This window comes from Drosophila santomea, chromosome 3L, assembly GCF_016746245.2.
Source record: "Drosophila santomea strain STO CAGO 1482 chromosome 3L, Prin_Dsan_1.1, whole genome shotgun sequence".
NCBI lineage: Eukaryota > Metazoa > Arthropoda > Insecta > Diptera > Drosophilidae > Drosophila > Drosophila santomea.
In genome coordinates, this window is record NC_053018.2 from 9,021,438 (window position 1) to 9,035,077 (window position 13,640).

The following is a 13,640-nucleotide window of genomic DNA, read 5'->3' on the forward strand; positions in this document are numbered from 1 at the left end:
AAATTAATGATAATTCTTATAGTTTCGAAGCATAAATTTGGTTTTTATTTTTTGAGGCACTCAACGGGTGACTTTCTTGTATTATATTTTCTTCGTCTATAGTTCTTTACAATCTTTGTTTTGTTTGTGTACTTAAAAGTTATGACTTAAAATAAAGTGATTGAAGGCTTCTATTCGTCGTCGTCCTCCTCCATCGCCTGGTACTTGTTGCGCACATGGGAGGCAATGACTTCGCGGGGATTCTTCTTGAAGTTCTTGTCCTTGATGAGCTTCTCGAAGGACTTCACGCTGTTGACCATGTCTGTGCGCTTTTTCCGAATCTTCTCGTTGGCACTCAGTGGAATCTCTGGTTCTGTGAGCGCTGCCTGTTCTGAACCATCCTTTTGCTTGCTTTTCACCAGTTTATAGATGTCCTGCAGCGAGGGCAGGGCATCCCGGAGTGGTTTTAGATCGCCAATGACCTTGGTCTTCTCGCGATTCTTGCGCGCCTGCTCCTCCTTGCGATCCTTGCGCGTTTCGGCGAATCGTTTGAGCAGCTTCTTGTGCTTCGCCTCAGATTTCTCCTTCTTGGTGATCGTCTTCTTGGGCGTGAGTGTCTTGTGAAGGAGGCGTTCCTGGCGCAGCTTTCCCTGCATGTCCTGAGCCTTCTGCTTGGCCGCTCCCACCACGCTTTTCGCCTTGGCCCTCACATTTTTCTTGGTCTTTGCCATTTTACTGCAATTTCTGCGGCAACAAAATCAAAACAAACGTGCAGCGTGCTAAACCAAAAAACCAGTGTCACCACACTTGTTATCGTTAGCGATAGCCGTCACAACGCTTATCGGCTATCGGCGGGAAGATGATTATTGGTAAATATATGTTTGAAATTAATTATTCCTGAAATTAGATTACATTCTCCAGCGCATAAATATGAAAAATTCAGCATTTTATTTTACCGCTACCTATTTTTTTAAGTGACTAATAAATAACAAAAACAAAGACAAACAAGAAGAGTTTAGCCTAATACCAGTCACTGAACCGAGCAATTGTCCGGCTCCATTTGTCCATCCGGCTGGCAATGGTTTCGTACTCCTTGGGACGCGGTTCAAAGACTCGCTCCACTTGCCGGAAACGTTTGAGATCCTCCACATCGCGCCAGATTCCGTGGTTGATGCCCGCCATGAAGGTGGCGCCCATGATGCTGCTCTCCGCATTCTCCGCCCGCTCCACTCTCAGTCGACTGAGATCCGCCAGGAATTGGCAGACGAAGTCGTTGCGGGAGACGCCGCCGTCAACCCTGAAATATGTGAATGCAGGCTCAATATAAAATTGCTTAAGATATCAAAGATGTTTAGAAATACCTAATCATATGAAGCTTCTGAGAGGTTTCATCTTCAGCGGCCTCTATCAGCTGCACCAGACGAAAGACTATGCTCTCGAGCAGAGCCCGCACCATGTGGGCCTTGGTGGTGGACGGACTGAGGCCAATAAAGCCACTTGCTGACCGATAATCGTTCACCGGCGGCTGTCAAAGATAAGATGGGGATTAGCTAATCTCGAAACAGTTGCAAGTGCTTGACAAACATACCCCCAGGCCACTAAAGGCGGGCATAAAGAACACATCGTTCGTGTCTGGGACAGACTGAGCAATATCTGAGGTATTCGCTGGACTGTCGAAGAGCTCACACGATTGCGCCCAAGTGACCACGGTGCCAAAGTCATGCGATGCTCCCTCAATGCAGTAGACGGCTCCCTGTTGTCTGGTTGGATTCTTGAACTGCCATGCCACCAGTGGATACATGCCGCAGATGGCAGCTTGACAGCGATCGCCCGTGACCAAATTAAGAAATGCACCAGTACCCATAGTGACCTTGACGTCGTTCTTCTGGAAACACTGGGAGCCCCAAATGGCAGCCGTTTGGTCACTCAGGGAGGCAGCAATCGGTATCTGTGTGTTGGCCCACTCCGGACCAAAGGCAGTGGGATGCACATGCCCAAAGCCCTTGTAGCCGTTGTCCACCACACGCGGCAGGATCTTGGACTGTAATGGAGTGTAATGTGTAAAAACCAAGCTTTTAGGCAGATATAACCCACTCACATTGATGCCGAATAGCCAACTTATAAGCGGCGACCAGCTGAGCGTAAAGGGATCGTACAATCCCGTAGCGGTGCTCGAGGTTACATCGGTTATGTGCTCCACATCCTTATCGCGACTACTGCCAGTTCTGAGCTTGTGCAGGATCCACGAGTCAAGCAGCTCCACACGTGCCTTCTTCTGCATCAGCGCCTGCTTTAACTTCTTGTTGTGCATTATCTCGAAGAGCAGCCTTGGCGTGACCTGGCCATTCATCAGCTTAAGGACGCTGCCGGCGAGGAATCGTGACTGGCGGGTGAGCAGGAACAGGGCATACGACATCCAGTTCATGGAGCTCTTTGTCCAGCTGGTGTTCCACTGGTCGACCAGCTCGTCGGCGCGCAGGTCCTTCCAGGTGATGAAATTGTGGTAGTACTCGCCAGTGCGATGATCCCACGTGAGGAAGGTGCACCGCTGCGTGGAGATGGTCAGGCAGGTGATGTCCGTGGGTGTCAGCTTGGCATCTGCAATTGGTATCAAGTGTAAACATCTTTATATTCAGAATCGAGCTGCACTAGGAAATTCAATAATTATAAATAAATAATACCAAAGGTATCCAAATTCAGGTTTACCTTATATAGTTTTTAAATGGCTCTCACGTAAGCTTTTTATTAATATATTGAACCATGCAGTAAACCTGTTGGTGGTTTTTAATACACCCGATACTCACTTTTCACCGCCTGCGTTATAACGCTAACGATTTTGCGCCACAAGCTCTCGGGCTCGATTTCAAAGTAGCCCGGCTGCGGGTTCAGTAGCTCCACCTAATTGCGCCAAAGGTCGTAAAGGTTTTGCTTAATTAACTTTGCACCGAGGTTGAAGATCACTTGAAGATCGAATCACTTACAGCATCCACCGCCGATCCCCGGACCACACATTCTTCGTCCAGTACGAAGCTCCGCACACAGGTGGTGCCCACGTCCAGGGCGAGTATGAAGGCACGTTGTCCCGGTCCCGAGTCCTCCGCAGATTGGCGATCCTTGGGTGCTTCTGCTGGATTTGCTGCTACGTTTGGAGGCGCTGACATGTTTCCCAGCGCACGCTTCTTCGATCACTGGCTTTGGGACGCTGTTGCGCCGAACTGACGGGGCGACTTATCCATTTCGCTAATGCTCTGGTTAGTGCTATTGTTATTGTTATTCCGGCGGGGTCTCATAGTGCGCGATTCAGATTTCCTTATCAAGTGCTCGACTTTTGTTTTTGTTTCGCCTCCAGATGATAACACAACTGGTTATCCAGGGTTGCCACCTGCTCCCGCCAGCTGCAAGTAAGCTGGCTCGAAAATAGCTAGAAACTAGCTAAAGGACAAGCTAATTTTGTCTGAATAAGCAAGCAGATTGCAGGGTACACATTTCAAATATTAAATAAGCATGTAAGAAGATTAAAATACCAGAATGTAGTAAACAAGTGCTGTTAAATAGGTAAGCTTATTGCTGATTTAATTGGAGCTTCCTGTAATAGCTAGAGTGGCCTGTAAGAGTGTTGATTAACACGCAAATATCCCTTTACTGACTCCCATCGCAGTGGCAACTCTAGACGGCGCAAATTTCAAATCATCAAAACCAAAACAATCAGTTGATAAGGCCAAACACCACGAATCGTTCAGGATTATGATTCGTATCATTGGTGGAGATAAGTCCTCTAAAATTAGAGCACTATCGACACGATTACTCACGTGTGCCGCCAACACTGATCTTATCTTGGCGACGCTTTTTTTTTTTAACAACTTTATTTGCTGTACACATAGACACTTGCATATACATTATGTATATATATAGGTACGAATTCAGGTATATAGATACTACACATACAAGATAAACCTTTATCTAAAATAGTTAGCATTGTACTAATAGTTGTGTCCAATAGAATACATTTTACAATCAACTTGTTAAACACATCGATTTACAGATAGAGTACTGTACTGGATAAAAGCTCTCAGAAGCCTCCTTGCAAACTTAGGTACTGGTTTCGGTTCTCTTTGGAGATATGTCTACGCCAAGCAGAAGCTTCGTCGCATGCTGAATTCGAGGCGGAAGCCTTACATGTCCGTTGGCAGGATGTCCGGGATGAGGTACTGGCACAGCTCGACCTCGTCAGCCACAAACTTCACCTTCTTGGCGGTATTGTCGTCCAACAGCACGCGAATTGCCGGCCAAATGGTGGAGAACAGTCCGGGCGAGTTGATGATCAGACAAACGCCCAAGCGCTCCGGAAAGTGCTTGCCCAGCAGCCAGATGAGATTCTGCACCAGCTGGTAATCCATGCAACTGGTGCTGAACTCGGCCAGATCGAAGACAATGCACAGGCGGTCGGTGACCTCCTCGAAGCACTTCTTGCACGCCTCCTCCAGGTTGTAGACGATGAAGCGCGTCAGCTCGTCGATGTCCCGCTCCGAGCTGTGGTTCTTGGCCGGAATGTAGATCACCGGACGACCGACGCAGTCGCGGTGGCGCAGCAAGCGGGCCTTCTTCTCCAGCTGGCTGCGGTCCATCTCGGCCAGCTTGTCCACGCCATACGTTTCGCGCCATTTGTTGGTCTTCAGAATGGCCTGAAGTGGAAAAATGCTCTTCATATAAGAGTCAAGGATCCGTAGTTACTATCATTAAGCCGGAGCTCTGACAGGTTTTATTCATATAATATTAAAAATAATCTTTGAATAAATGAATATGGATGATGATATCATAAGCTGTCCATGGATTTATAACCATAAAAGGCATTAGGCTTGTTATTGCACATTAAATCAGAGCTCAAAGGGCTAATGAAGGTGGAAATTAGTTCGAGTCCTTGTGAAAAAGGGTATTCAAAGCTGCGGTTCCTGGGAGGTTTTCTAATGGTACTGATATATAGGGCTTTATTTGCGAATGGCTCACCTGAAATGCGTCATCTGTGGTTTTGAAGGCGCGCAGATAGCGGCGCAGTGAAAAGTCATTATGATACTGCTTTGGATCCGCGTCCACAATCAATTTCATGCGCTCCTTGAGATCCTTGAAGTCCTGCTCGTTAATTGGCGCCAGCTCCTCGGACGACATATTGCAGAGCTCGAATTGTTTCCTGAGCGGAATGTACAGTGGGTTTCCGTGCTGGAGAGTCGCGAACTGCAATCGGAATGTGCTGACACTGGGCGAAATGCAAGCCGTGCTGTTTACTTTTCCTCGGAAATGTTTTTCCACAAACGGAACGGATTTGTTTTTTCTTTTTTTCTCACCAGTGTGACCGGCTGAACTTCGTTAAAAGCTGTTATTCACGTTTCACAAAAATACTAGTGGCATATATGAAATATCGAAAAGGTACCGTTATTGGTGAGAACTGTTACATTTAAAAAAAAACTTAAATAATACGTTATATTTCGAAAAATTAAACTAAATCGTTAGATTAGTTCATCATTAGAAGAAAACATTAGGCATTTAAGGTTGATTCTTAAATTTTTTATTTCAAGCTCAAAGATTTGATTTAGACATTCTATAAACAAGTTATTTTCTTAACTTTTCTTCTATAAAAGTGATTTAGTCCTCTGAACATTTACTTTCTAAGAATTCTGAACTCATATAGATTTATTTGTAATCATCTTTAAACAGTTTGAATATATTTTTCATTTCCTTACATTTTAAAAAAAAAAAAGAATAAATATGACGGCATCACTATTTTAAGCAGCCGAGCTAAAAATATATTCAAAGATTCACGTGCACTTAATATGGCACACGTTTTATATACAAACATGTTAAATATTTCGTAAATAGCTGTAATTGTGTTCAAAATGTTAACAATACATGATTGGTTGGCAGAAGCAAGCCACATATAACACAAAATACGAAGAATGCACAACTCTCTCATATCGGCCACCTGGGACCCTAAGTATTAGCTACAAATGCAGAGATTCCTAAATTGAGATTTTGATTGCTTGATGGTTTTTCAGTAAGCTCCAGCCTCTGGGAGAGCGGCCTGCACTCCTACTTGGGCACCATGACGCGAGCTATGCCCGGCAGGACCTCAGCTTGGAGTGGCCCAAACTCGACGCGCTCTCCGTCGACCGTGATGATGCCGTGATTGTCGTGTGGCTCCAGGCGGAAGGCTCGCACTGGCAGCACCTTCACGTGGTCGTTGTGTGTCTCCGGCAGGTGGGTGCCGGAGCTCATGTTGTAGAGGAAGCTCAGCAGTTGCGGGCGGCTGATGCCGGCGCGTATGAGGATCAGGTAGATGGTGCCGTCGTTTAGCTGGGCCTTCGGCGCAAAGTGACAGTCAATGCCCAAATGGGTCTGATACACGGCGTGCATCATGACGAACTCGCCCTCTTCCACTAGCCAACCCTGATCCTCGGGCAGGGGCTCGTCCAGATCCGGCAGCTCGCTCGCAGGTCCGTAGTTCTGCTGCCTGTTCTCTAGCGCGGCGGCCGACAGGCCAGCGAACTCGCTCTCATCCGCCAGACTGTGGTAGATGCTCTCCGATATGGAATAGTAAAAGCTGCGCCGCGATCCCCCGGACAACCAGCTGTCGCACCTCGAGCGGAACGACTGATTGATGGACGTCTCCAGGGAGATCACGTCCGCAAACTCCTGTGGCAGGTACTCGGCACTGGAATGATAGTTGGGCGCCGGCCCATTTAGCCTGTCGATGTGCGTGTTGCAGCTCCGGCTGTTCTGCATTCTCCGCTGGGCAGCATAGCCGGTAGCGCTCTGGGTTGAGGAAACCTGATGGTCCGTGAGAAGATAGCTGATCCGGCCATTGTAGGTGCGCAGATTCACCAGACGGTACAGGGTCCACACGGTGAAGCGCTGGTAGCCCAGCAGCCGGATGCGCTCGCTCTCGATGTCCACGTCCGAGATCAGACCCCAGCCGATGGACAGGAAGGAGTAGAGGGAGCGACTCTGCAGCTGCACGCGGACCACGTCCATGGGTGAGCTGCGTCCGCTAATTACGGTCAGAGCAGCTCCTAGCACTGGCTTGCTGAAGTATGGTTCGCTGAGGAGAGAGGTTTCAAGTGAATAGGTTTCAAGTCAAGCCGGATTATCTGATTACGAGCAATAGATCGGATAGAATAGACGAGACAACTGAATATTGTTTAAAAGTTTATAAACATTCTTTTCTATCAATCACCGGTTAAAAATACCCTTTCAACGGGATGTTAAGCTATAAATGGATGTTAAGCTATAAATCGGAAATATGGCCATACAATTAAGATTTCTAATTACAATGATATGCCAGTGAATTTTGAACAAAATTGGGGCAATTACCTAAAGATTGTGCTGAATTGATATGGAAAGTTTTTTTTCGGCGATATCCCCACTTAAAGAACCATAAAATCATTTGACACGATAAGACTACTACTCTTTCCTATGCTCAGACTGTAATTTAATGATGGGAAAACCATAAAGGAAATCTATTTTCTGGAAAAGTGCAAGTCTAGACTACGAAAGGATTGTTTTACACGAAATGTGATGAGCCACTTGAAAAAGTTGTCTATAAACTTGAGAAAGTAACGAAGTATAGGGTTATATCAAATGAAACATCAAACAAAAGTAACATACTTGTAACAGTGGGCAATGGACCGGGCCAATCCGTTTCCGGAGCCGCAAGGAATGATTCCCAGTGCGAGATGAGGCAGGACGTGGGCCCAGTCTTGGCGCTGCAGCAATCCATTGACAATCTCGTGAAAGAGACCGTCTCCGCCGACAGCCACCACACAACACCAGGCGTCCAGGCATCTGGTGCTCAAGAACTCGATGGCGAAGTTGGAATGTTTGGTTACATACAGGTCGTAGGGCACCTCGGCCTCGTTGAGCACCGGTGTAACGTGCATGTTGAAGACTTCACGCGCATCACCGGAACCGGACTTGGGATTCAGCAGCACCAGCACTCGGCGACGTCGCTCATCCGCCGTCGGTGCCACAAAGATCTCCTCCAGCGTGCGATGCAGCTGCCAACGGAGGGACCTGTACCATCGGTCCGCCTCCCTCATATTGTCCTCGAAGGTGTCGAACGACCTGAATCGGAGCGTGAGCACCGTTCGCTCCCTGTGCAACTCCGACCGCAGGCTCCTTTTCTTCAAAACGTAGGCAAACACGTAGAGGAAAGCGCTGGCATCGCCGCCATCCGATGGTAGATTCTCGCGGCTATTGGTGCTGCATTTGCTTGGGGTGTTGGCAGTGCGATGATGATCCCCGGACGCCGAGATGGCCGGCGAATTGGGGTTACCGGAGCTGCACGCACAGGCTCCCGACATCGCCAGGCGCCGGCTCTTCTTGGGCCGCATACAGCGAGCACCCACAATATCCGAGATCCGGACATGTTGCTCCTTGACAATGCTGCCGCCCGGTGACTCCCGCTGCAGGGTGAATCCCGTGGCGTCCAGGCGCACCCGAAATACGTGGCTGCCCTTCTTGCGTTGGCTGGTGTAGAAGGTGTCGCTCACGTCGTGGCCCTCATCCGGATCCTCCGCCCCCGGGGGCGTGGCCCTGGAACTGGCCGAGCTCGGGCTGGTGGTCTTATCAAGAGATTCGCTCATTTCGACTGGAGATTCGGCTGCCAAGCAGCATTTTTTGGGGCTTTTGTGTCCAGGCTTTTATGACTCCCTTATCATCCAATCATAGCCGCAGTGTTACCGTAGGTGGCAGGCACAAATATACCAACTGGCACAAAGAAACTCTAATTTCTGTGGACATAAAGAGGCTATCTAAAGTAAACCGTTAGTTAAAAGAATATTTATTCGGAATAAATTATATTCTACAGAAAATACGAATTAATTCAGAAAAACATTCAGAAGAATTTAAATTTACACAGTGTGGAAAGCTTTTTGTATTCGAATAAATACCGACATGTGTTAGATGGCAGTATTTTTCGCAGATGCATTGGACAGCATTTTTCGGCGTTCCCGACGCGGTCACCCTGCATTCAGTGTTTTGTGAACTGTTCAAGAATCCGATTCGAATATAATTGCTAGGAATAACAATGATGCAGATGAGCGAGTACAAGGTGCTTCCGCAGAATGCACCGCAGGACGAGAATGGCGCAGTGGTCCTTCAGCCGCAGGCGGCGAATGCCGGAATCAATGCCAACGGACCTGGTGCGTAGTGATGGACATATATGGATTAGTCCCACTGTTGAATTCCAACGCTCCAATGGACGTAGTGGGATGCGCGCGTCTGTGTGGGCAAGTGGGCGTGTGCAAAAGGCGGAATTGCCGTCGCCACTTTCTTGGCGTTGAATACAGCAGCGGACACGGCAATAGCAAGCAGATATTGTGCATCAATAGTTAACTCATTCATAAAGTGGCTTACAAGTGGTTTAAAGCAAATAATACCAATAAATGGAAGGAACAAAAGTTTTGTGAAATAAAAGTATTTTAAATTAAAATCAGCAAAATAAATAAATGCCTAAGGTGAAAACTACTATCAGTGCCTCTAATCAACTGACCGCCATGGTAGCTATGCTAATTTCCCTTTCCGATGCATAGATATAGGAAACACATTTTACATATACATACGAGCATATATATAAATATATAAATACACAGAGCGCTAATCCGGAACAACGCCCCATTGCAGAGAACTGGATGTCGATACCCGTGGGCATGCCCAACTGCCCGCAGGGACTGGAATACCTGACCGCCCTGGACCAGCTGCTCGTGTCGCAGAAGATCGAGAAACTGGAGCTGCTCACCGGCTTCGAGACGGAGAACCGCTTCAAGGTGAAGAACTCACTGGGCCAGAATGTGTACTTCGCCTTCGAGCAGAGCGACTGCTGTACCCGCAACATGCTCGGCCGTTCGCGTCCCTTCGAGATGAAGATCCTGGACAATTTCCAGAACGAGGTACTCCACCTGTACCGGCCCTTTAAGTGCGACCTCCTCTGCTGCTTTCCCAGCTGCATGAACGCCGTGGAGGTGTCGGCGCCACCCGGCCAGGTGATCGGAAGCGTGGAGCAGGTCTGCACCTTCATGCGGCCCAAGTTCAACATCAAGAACACATTCGGCGACACCGTCCTGCAGATCGAGGGACCCCTCTGTCCCTGCAAGTGCTTCAGTGATACCAACTTCAAGGTCAGTGCGCAGCCAACAAGTGGTTATTCATGGCTCTCGATCTCGATTCCCGTGCCCAAACAAGTGTATACACACACAGCAGCGGTCAGCGGATTAGCATATAAAGTCGTTGCAGCGCAGATGGGCTTTATCAGTAAACTTGTTAGCTCGCTCGAAGTTTTATGCGGTTCTTAAATGAACAGCAACAGGAACCCATTTAATTGCGCTCTTAATTATTGAACAATTATAAGTGGCTGTATCTTTGGCTCTGGCCTCATTCAAGATTATTAATCACAAAAGCGATGAATAGCACCCACACCAGTTTACATTTTCAATTATAGATATAAGAGATATGCTTTGTACAATAGTTGAAACCTCAATCCATTTATACTTTTTATTGCTCGAGTAAGCAAGCGTATTTGTAGACACAACAGCCCTTTTGCTGACCGCTGCTGTGCGCGGATAAAAGTACAGAAACTGTAGTCCGAGCCAGTGACGTCATGGGTCGACATACCTGACTGTCCAGAGAGCGAGTCAATTAACTGCGATACCGCGAACTGCGTACCGATTAATGCGAAACGCAAACATCTCTCACCCCTTTACTCGTACAGGTATTGAGCGCGAACAACGAGGAGATCGGAAAAATCAGCAAACAATGGTCCGGACTGGGAAGGGAGCTGTTCACCGATGCGGATTATTTCAGCATCACCTTCCCGCTGAATCTGGATGTTCGCATGAAAGCGCTTATATTCGCAGCTCTATTTTTGATTGTGAGTATATCAATTTTGCGTATATCAACAGTCAAACTCAACACAAGGCAGATAGCTCATACGTCATAAAGTGAAATATAACATTTGCCACTGAAATATACTCATTGCCCTACTTTGATCTGTGCTGATTTATGCTCTGTTTGTTCCAGGACGTGGTTTACTACGAGCAGTAAGCCGTCGATGGATCGAATTATAAAGGAACAAACGCCCAGACATTATTATCGCCGACTGCTTTTTGGTTCGACGTGTTGCATCGTCATAGCTATAAGAATTTTGTATCCCCTTATTTGATTAACGTTTCCGGGAATCTGAACAGTGCAACGCTTTGATCGATATGGAATCTCCAAAGCAAAAGGAATCTCACGCATTATTTCGATGTGAACCGCAGTTGCACCTTCGTTTTTTAATGGACCTCGGTTTTTGGCATTTAAAGCACACCACAATGTAGCACATACTGACAACGCACAAAACAGAAACCAGAAAACAGACTACACACTAAGAATCAGACGAGAACGAGTGCCTTATGACGTCCTAGTTGTTATTGTCGTCGCCCCGCCCCGTTTCCCAGATTTATATACCTCGACATACCTAGCTTTGTTGTACCCAGAGGTCGGAGCACAGGATTACTTAACTGCAACCATGGCGTACCTAACTAATTTACTATTACCTATTACCAATTACATATAACATATATTTTTGTATGAAACTAATTGCAATCGAATTGTTACCCATTATTGTGGCCTCGTGAGCCAGCCTTCAAGGCATTTTGAAATCGATTCAATATTGTCCTTTTTGGTGCCGCTGCTGTGGCGCCGCGCAATTGGCATCACTTTCACATGTACTTCATCAATTTATTTATCTCTCAGTTATGCTGTAAAATAAACGAACTATATTTTGTACAAAACAAATGCGAACCATTTGCAATCGGTGGCATTGCGTATATGGACTTTCTGTACAGAGGACTCTAGCGATTGTTCGTTTGGGTCGTGGACTCAGTCGTGAACATTAGGAATGTAACTGGGCTGGGCTGCTAAAGGAATGTGCATCTATCTCTCCCTAGTTGTTCTTGGCAAAGTACTTCGTTTTCTCCTCCGGATTGGGAACGATCTGTAGTAGTAAGAAGAGTAATTTCAGTAACGCTAACTTTGGGCACAACTTTCACTAACTAACCGTATCGGCACCTGGCCGCCAACCTGCTGGGCACACCTCCCCGTGGGTATCCGTGTACTGGAAGGCTTGCACCAGGCGAATAGTCTCATCTACAGAGCGTCCTACGGGCAGATCATTCATGGTGATCTGTCGCAGCACTCCGGTTTGATCGATGATGAAGAGGCCACGCAGGGCATGACCGCTGGACTCCAGGTAGACCCCGTAGTCCTTGCTGATCTTGTGCGTCAGATCGGAGAGCAATGGGATCTTCACGTTGCCCAGACCGCCCTCCTTGCGCGGCGTGTTGATCCATGCCAAGTGGGTGAAGTGTGAGTCCACGCTGACGCCAATCACTTCGGTCTTGATCTTCTTGAACTCGGCGATGCGATCGGAGAAGGCTATGATCTCCGTTGGGCAGACAAAGGTGCTGAAATGATACAATGATAAGTACAACTTACTTATTAAACTGCATACTAAATGGATGTACTTACAAGTCTAGCGGGTAGAAGAGTAGCACCACATACTTTCCCAGATACTGGGATAGCGATAGCTTCACAATCTCCTTATTAACTACGGCGGTGCCCTCGAACTGGGGAGCTGGCTTGGAGACTGGGTAAATGAAGGTAACAGCGACTTAGTAATGCTAGTCCCGGTTTGTATGCGTATCCATGGAACTTACTGAGTGCCTTGGTGTACTGCAGCTGATGGTCGCCCTTCGGCTGGTCGGGATAAACGGAGCCGCCGGCGAAGGAATAGCACGATTCATTATCTTCCGGTTTAGCAGCTCCAGCAAGTGCCACGGAGAGCAGTAGGAGAGATAAGTACTTGGACATGACTGGGCTGAAACGAAATCCACGTATGTATATTGCAATTGGATTCGGTTAATACGGTGTTTATGACACGCAACCCTTACAATTATTGCCGCCTCTTTATATTAATAATAAACCCGAGTACAGTGGTCACCAATCTATGTAATCCTAATCTTTTATTTCAGCAATCAATCGATACCATTTTTAAAGAGTAGAGATATATAATTTAGCTAGCTTACTAGAAAAACGTATTTCTTTTAGGCACTAAATCCCTATTCAGTCCGTGCAAGCCGGTGTCCACTGTACACACCAACCCGAAATTCGAACACGCCCACAACTTGTAGCCACGCAGTCAAAAAAGCAACTATTTCAACGGCCAGAACTTCAATTGATTTGCGTAGAACGCGCTTATTGTTGCTGCGCTTCCGAAAAGATAAGCTTATCAATTTCATTTACTTCACTGCTAATATATTTTATAGTTGTCAGCGTGTAACTTAACTGACTTAAATAAATAGTTTTTAGAACTACTAGAATTCCAGTGCCTATGCGATTGTCTAGCTTTGGTTTTAATATTCAGTTTCAGTTGCAGGGCATGTAAACTTGCACTGAGCACCCACACACACGCACAGCTGATACCTTTTAAGCGCTATAATTAACTCTTTTTGTTTTAATAACAAATTGTTCTGCCGGCATTAGTGTGGCCGTAGCACGCAAAAATACCACGATGCCGATCTGACACCAATGCTAAAGTTCAGCATTGCCAACATGAATTTATTTTTCAAACAATA

General features: G+C 46.8%; 6 protein-coding genes across 9 annotated transcripts; 1 reads left to right on the forward strand and 5 right to left on the reverse strand.

Moving 5' to 3' along the window:
* Positions 1-22: 22 nt before the first annotated feature.
* Positions 23-780, reverse strand: LOC120447804 (protein FAM207A). Its single transcript, XM_039629375.2, has one exon. The coding sequence runs from the start codon at positions 708-710 to the stop codon at positions 171-173; it is 540 nt and encodes a 179-aa protein (XP_039485309.1). The 5' UTR covers positions 711-780; the 3' UTR covers positions 23-170.
* Positions 781-904: 124 nt separating this feature from the next.
* On the reverse strand, positions 905-3,317 carry LOC120450160 (putative glycerol kinase 5). The gene is made up of 6 exons (XM_039633004.2): positions 2,961-3,317; positions 2,784-2,877; positions 2,078-2,577; positions 1,568-2,020; positions 1,341-1,504; positions 905-1,276 (listed from the first exon to the last, which is right to left on the reverse strand). The coding sequence occupies exons 1-6, from the start codon at positions 3,138-3,140 to the stop codon at positions 1,000-1,002; spliced, it is 1,668 nt and encodes a 555-aa protein (XP_039488938.1). The 5' UTR covers positions 3,141-3,317; the 3' UTR covers positions 905-999.
* Positions 3,318-3,968: 651 nt separating this feature from the next.
* On the reverse strand, positions 3,969-5,334 carry LOC120450165 (CRAL-TRIO domain-containing protein C3H8.02). Of its 2 annotated transcripts, none has more exons than XM_039633011.1 (2): positions 4,984-5,334; positions 3,969-4,679 (listed from the first exon to the last, which is right to left on the reverse strand). In XM_039633011.1, exons 1-2 carry the CDS (start codon positions 5,140-5,142, stop codon positions 4,152-4,154), a joined length of 687 nt encoding a protein of 228 aa, XP_039488945.1. In that variant the 5' UTR covers positions 5,143-5,334; the 3' UTR covers positions 3,969-4,151. The 2 variants fall into 2 exon arrangements, with proteins under 2 accessions (XP_039488945.1, XP_039488946.1); XM_039633012.2 differs by having other exon boundaries at positions 3,969-4,661; positions 4,984-5,333.
* A 312-nt stretch (positions 5,335-5,646) lies between these two features.
* Positions 5,647-8,727, reverse strand: LOC120450159 (sphingosine kinase 2). Its single transcript, XM_039633003.2, has 2 exons — positions 7,636-8,727; positions 5,647-7,069 (listed from the first exon to the last, which is right to left on the reverse strand). The coding sequence occupies exons 1-2, from the start codon at positions 8,610-8,612 to the stop codon at positions 6,061-6,063; spliced, it is 1,986 nt and encodes a 661-aa protein (XP_039488937.1). The 5' UTR covers positions 8,613-8,727; the 3' UTR covers positions 5,647-6,060.
* A 258-nt stretch (positions 8,728-8,985) lies between these two features.
* On the forward strand, positions 8,986-11,798 carry LOC120450162 (phospholipid scramblase 1). Its single transcript, XM_039633006.1, has 4 exons — positions 8,986-9,170; positions 9,652-10,145; positions 10,736-10,894; positions 11,044-11,798. The coding sequence occupies exons 1-4, from the start codon at positions 9,056-9,058 to the stop codon at positions 11,065-11,067; spliced, it is 792 nt and encodes a 263-aa protein (XP_039488940.1). The 5' UTR covers positions 8,986-9,055; the 3' UTR covers positions 11,068-11,798.
* On the reverse strand, positions 11,732-13,577 carry LOC120450163 (peroxiredoxin-2). 3 transcript variants are annotated; one of them, XM_039633009.1, is made up of 5 exons: positions 13,489-13,577; positions 12,723-12,883; positions 12,535-12,652; positions 12,065-12,470; positions 11,732-12,001 (listed from the first exon to the last, which is right to left on the reverse strand). In XM_039633009.1, the coding sequence occupies exons 2-5, from the start codon at positions 12,874-12,876 to the stop codon at positions 11,951-11,953; spliced, it is 729 nt and encodes a 242-aa protein (XP_039488943.1). In that variant the 5' UTR covers positions 12,877-12,883; positions 13,489-13,577; the 3' UTR covers positions 11,732-11,950. The 3 variants fall into 3 exon arrangements, with proteins under 3 accessions (XP_039488943.1, XP_039488944.1, XP_039488942.1); XM_039633010.1 differs by lacking the exon at positions 13,489-13,577 and adding an exon at positions 13,309-13,333; XM_039633008.1 differs by lacking the exon at positions 13,489-13,577 and adding an exon at positions 12,957-13,025.
* Positions 13,578-13,640: the final 63 nt, after the last annotated feature.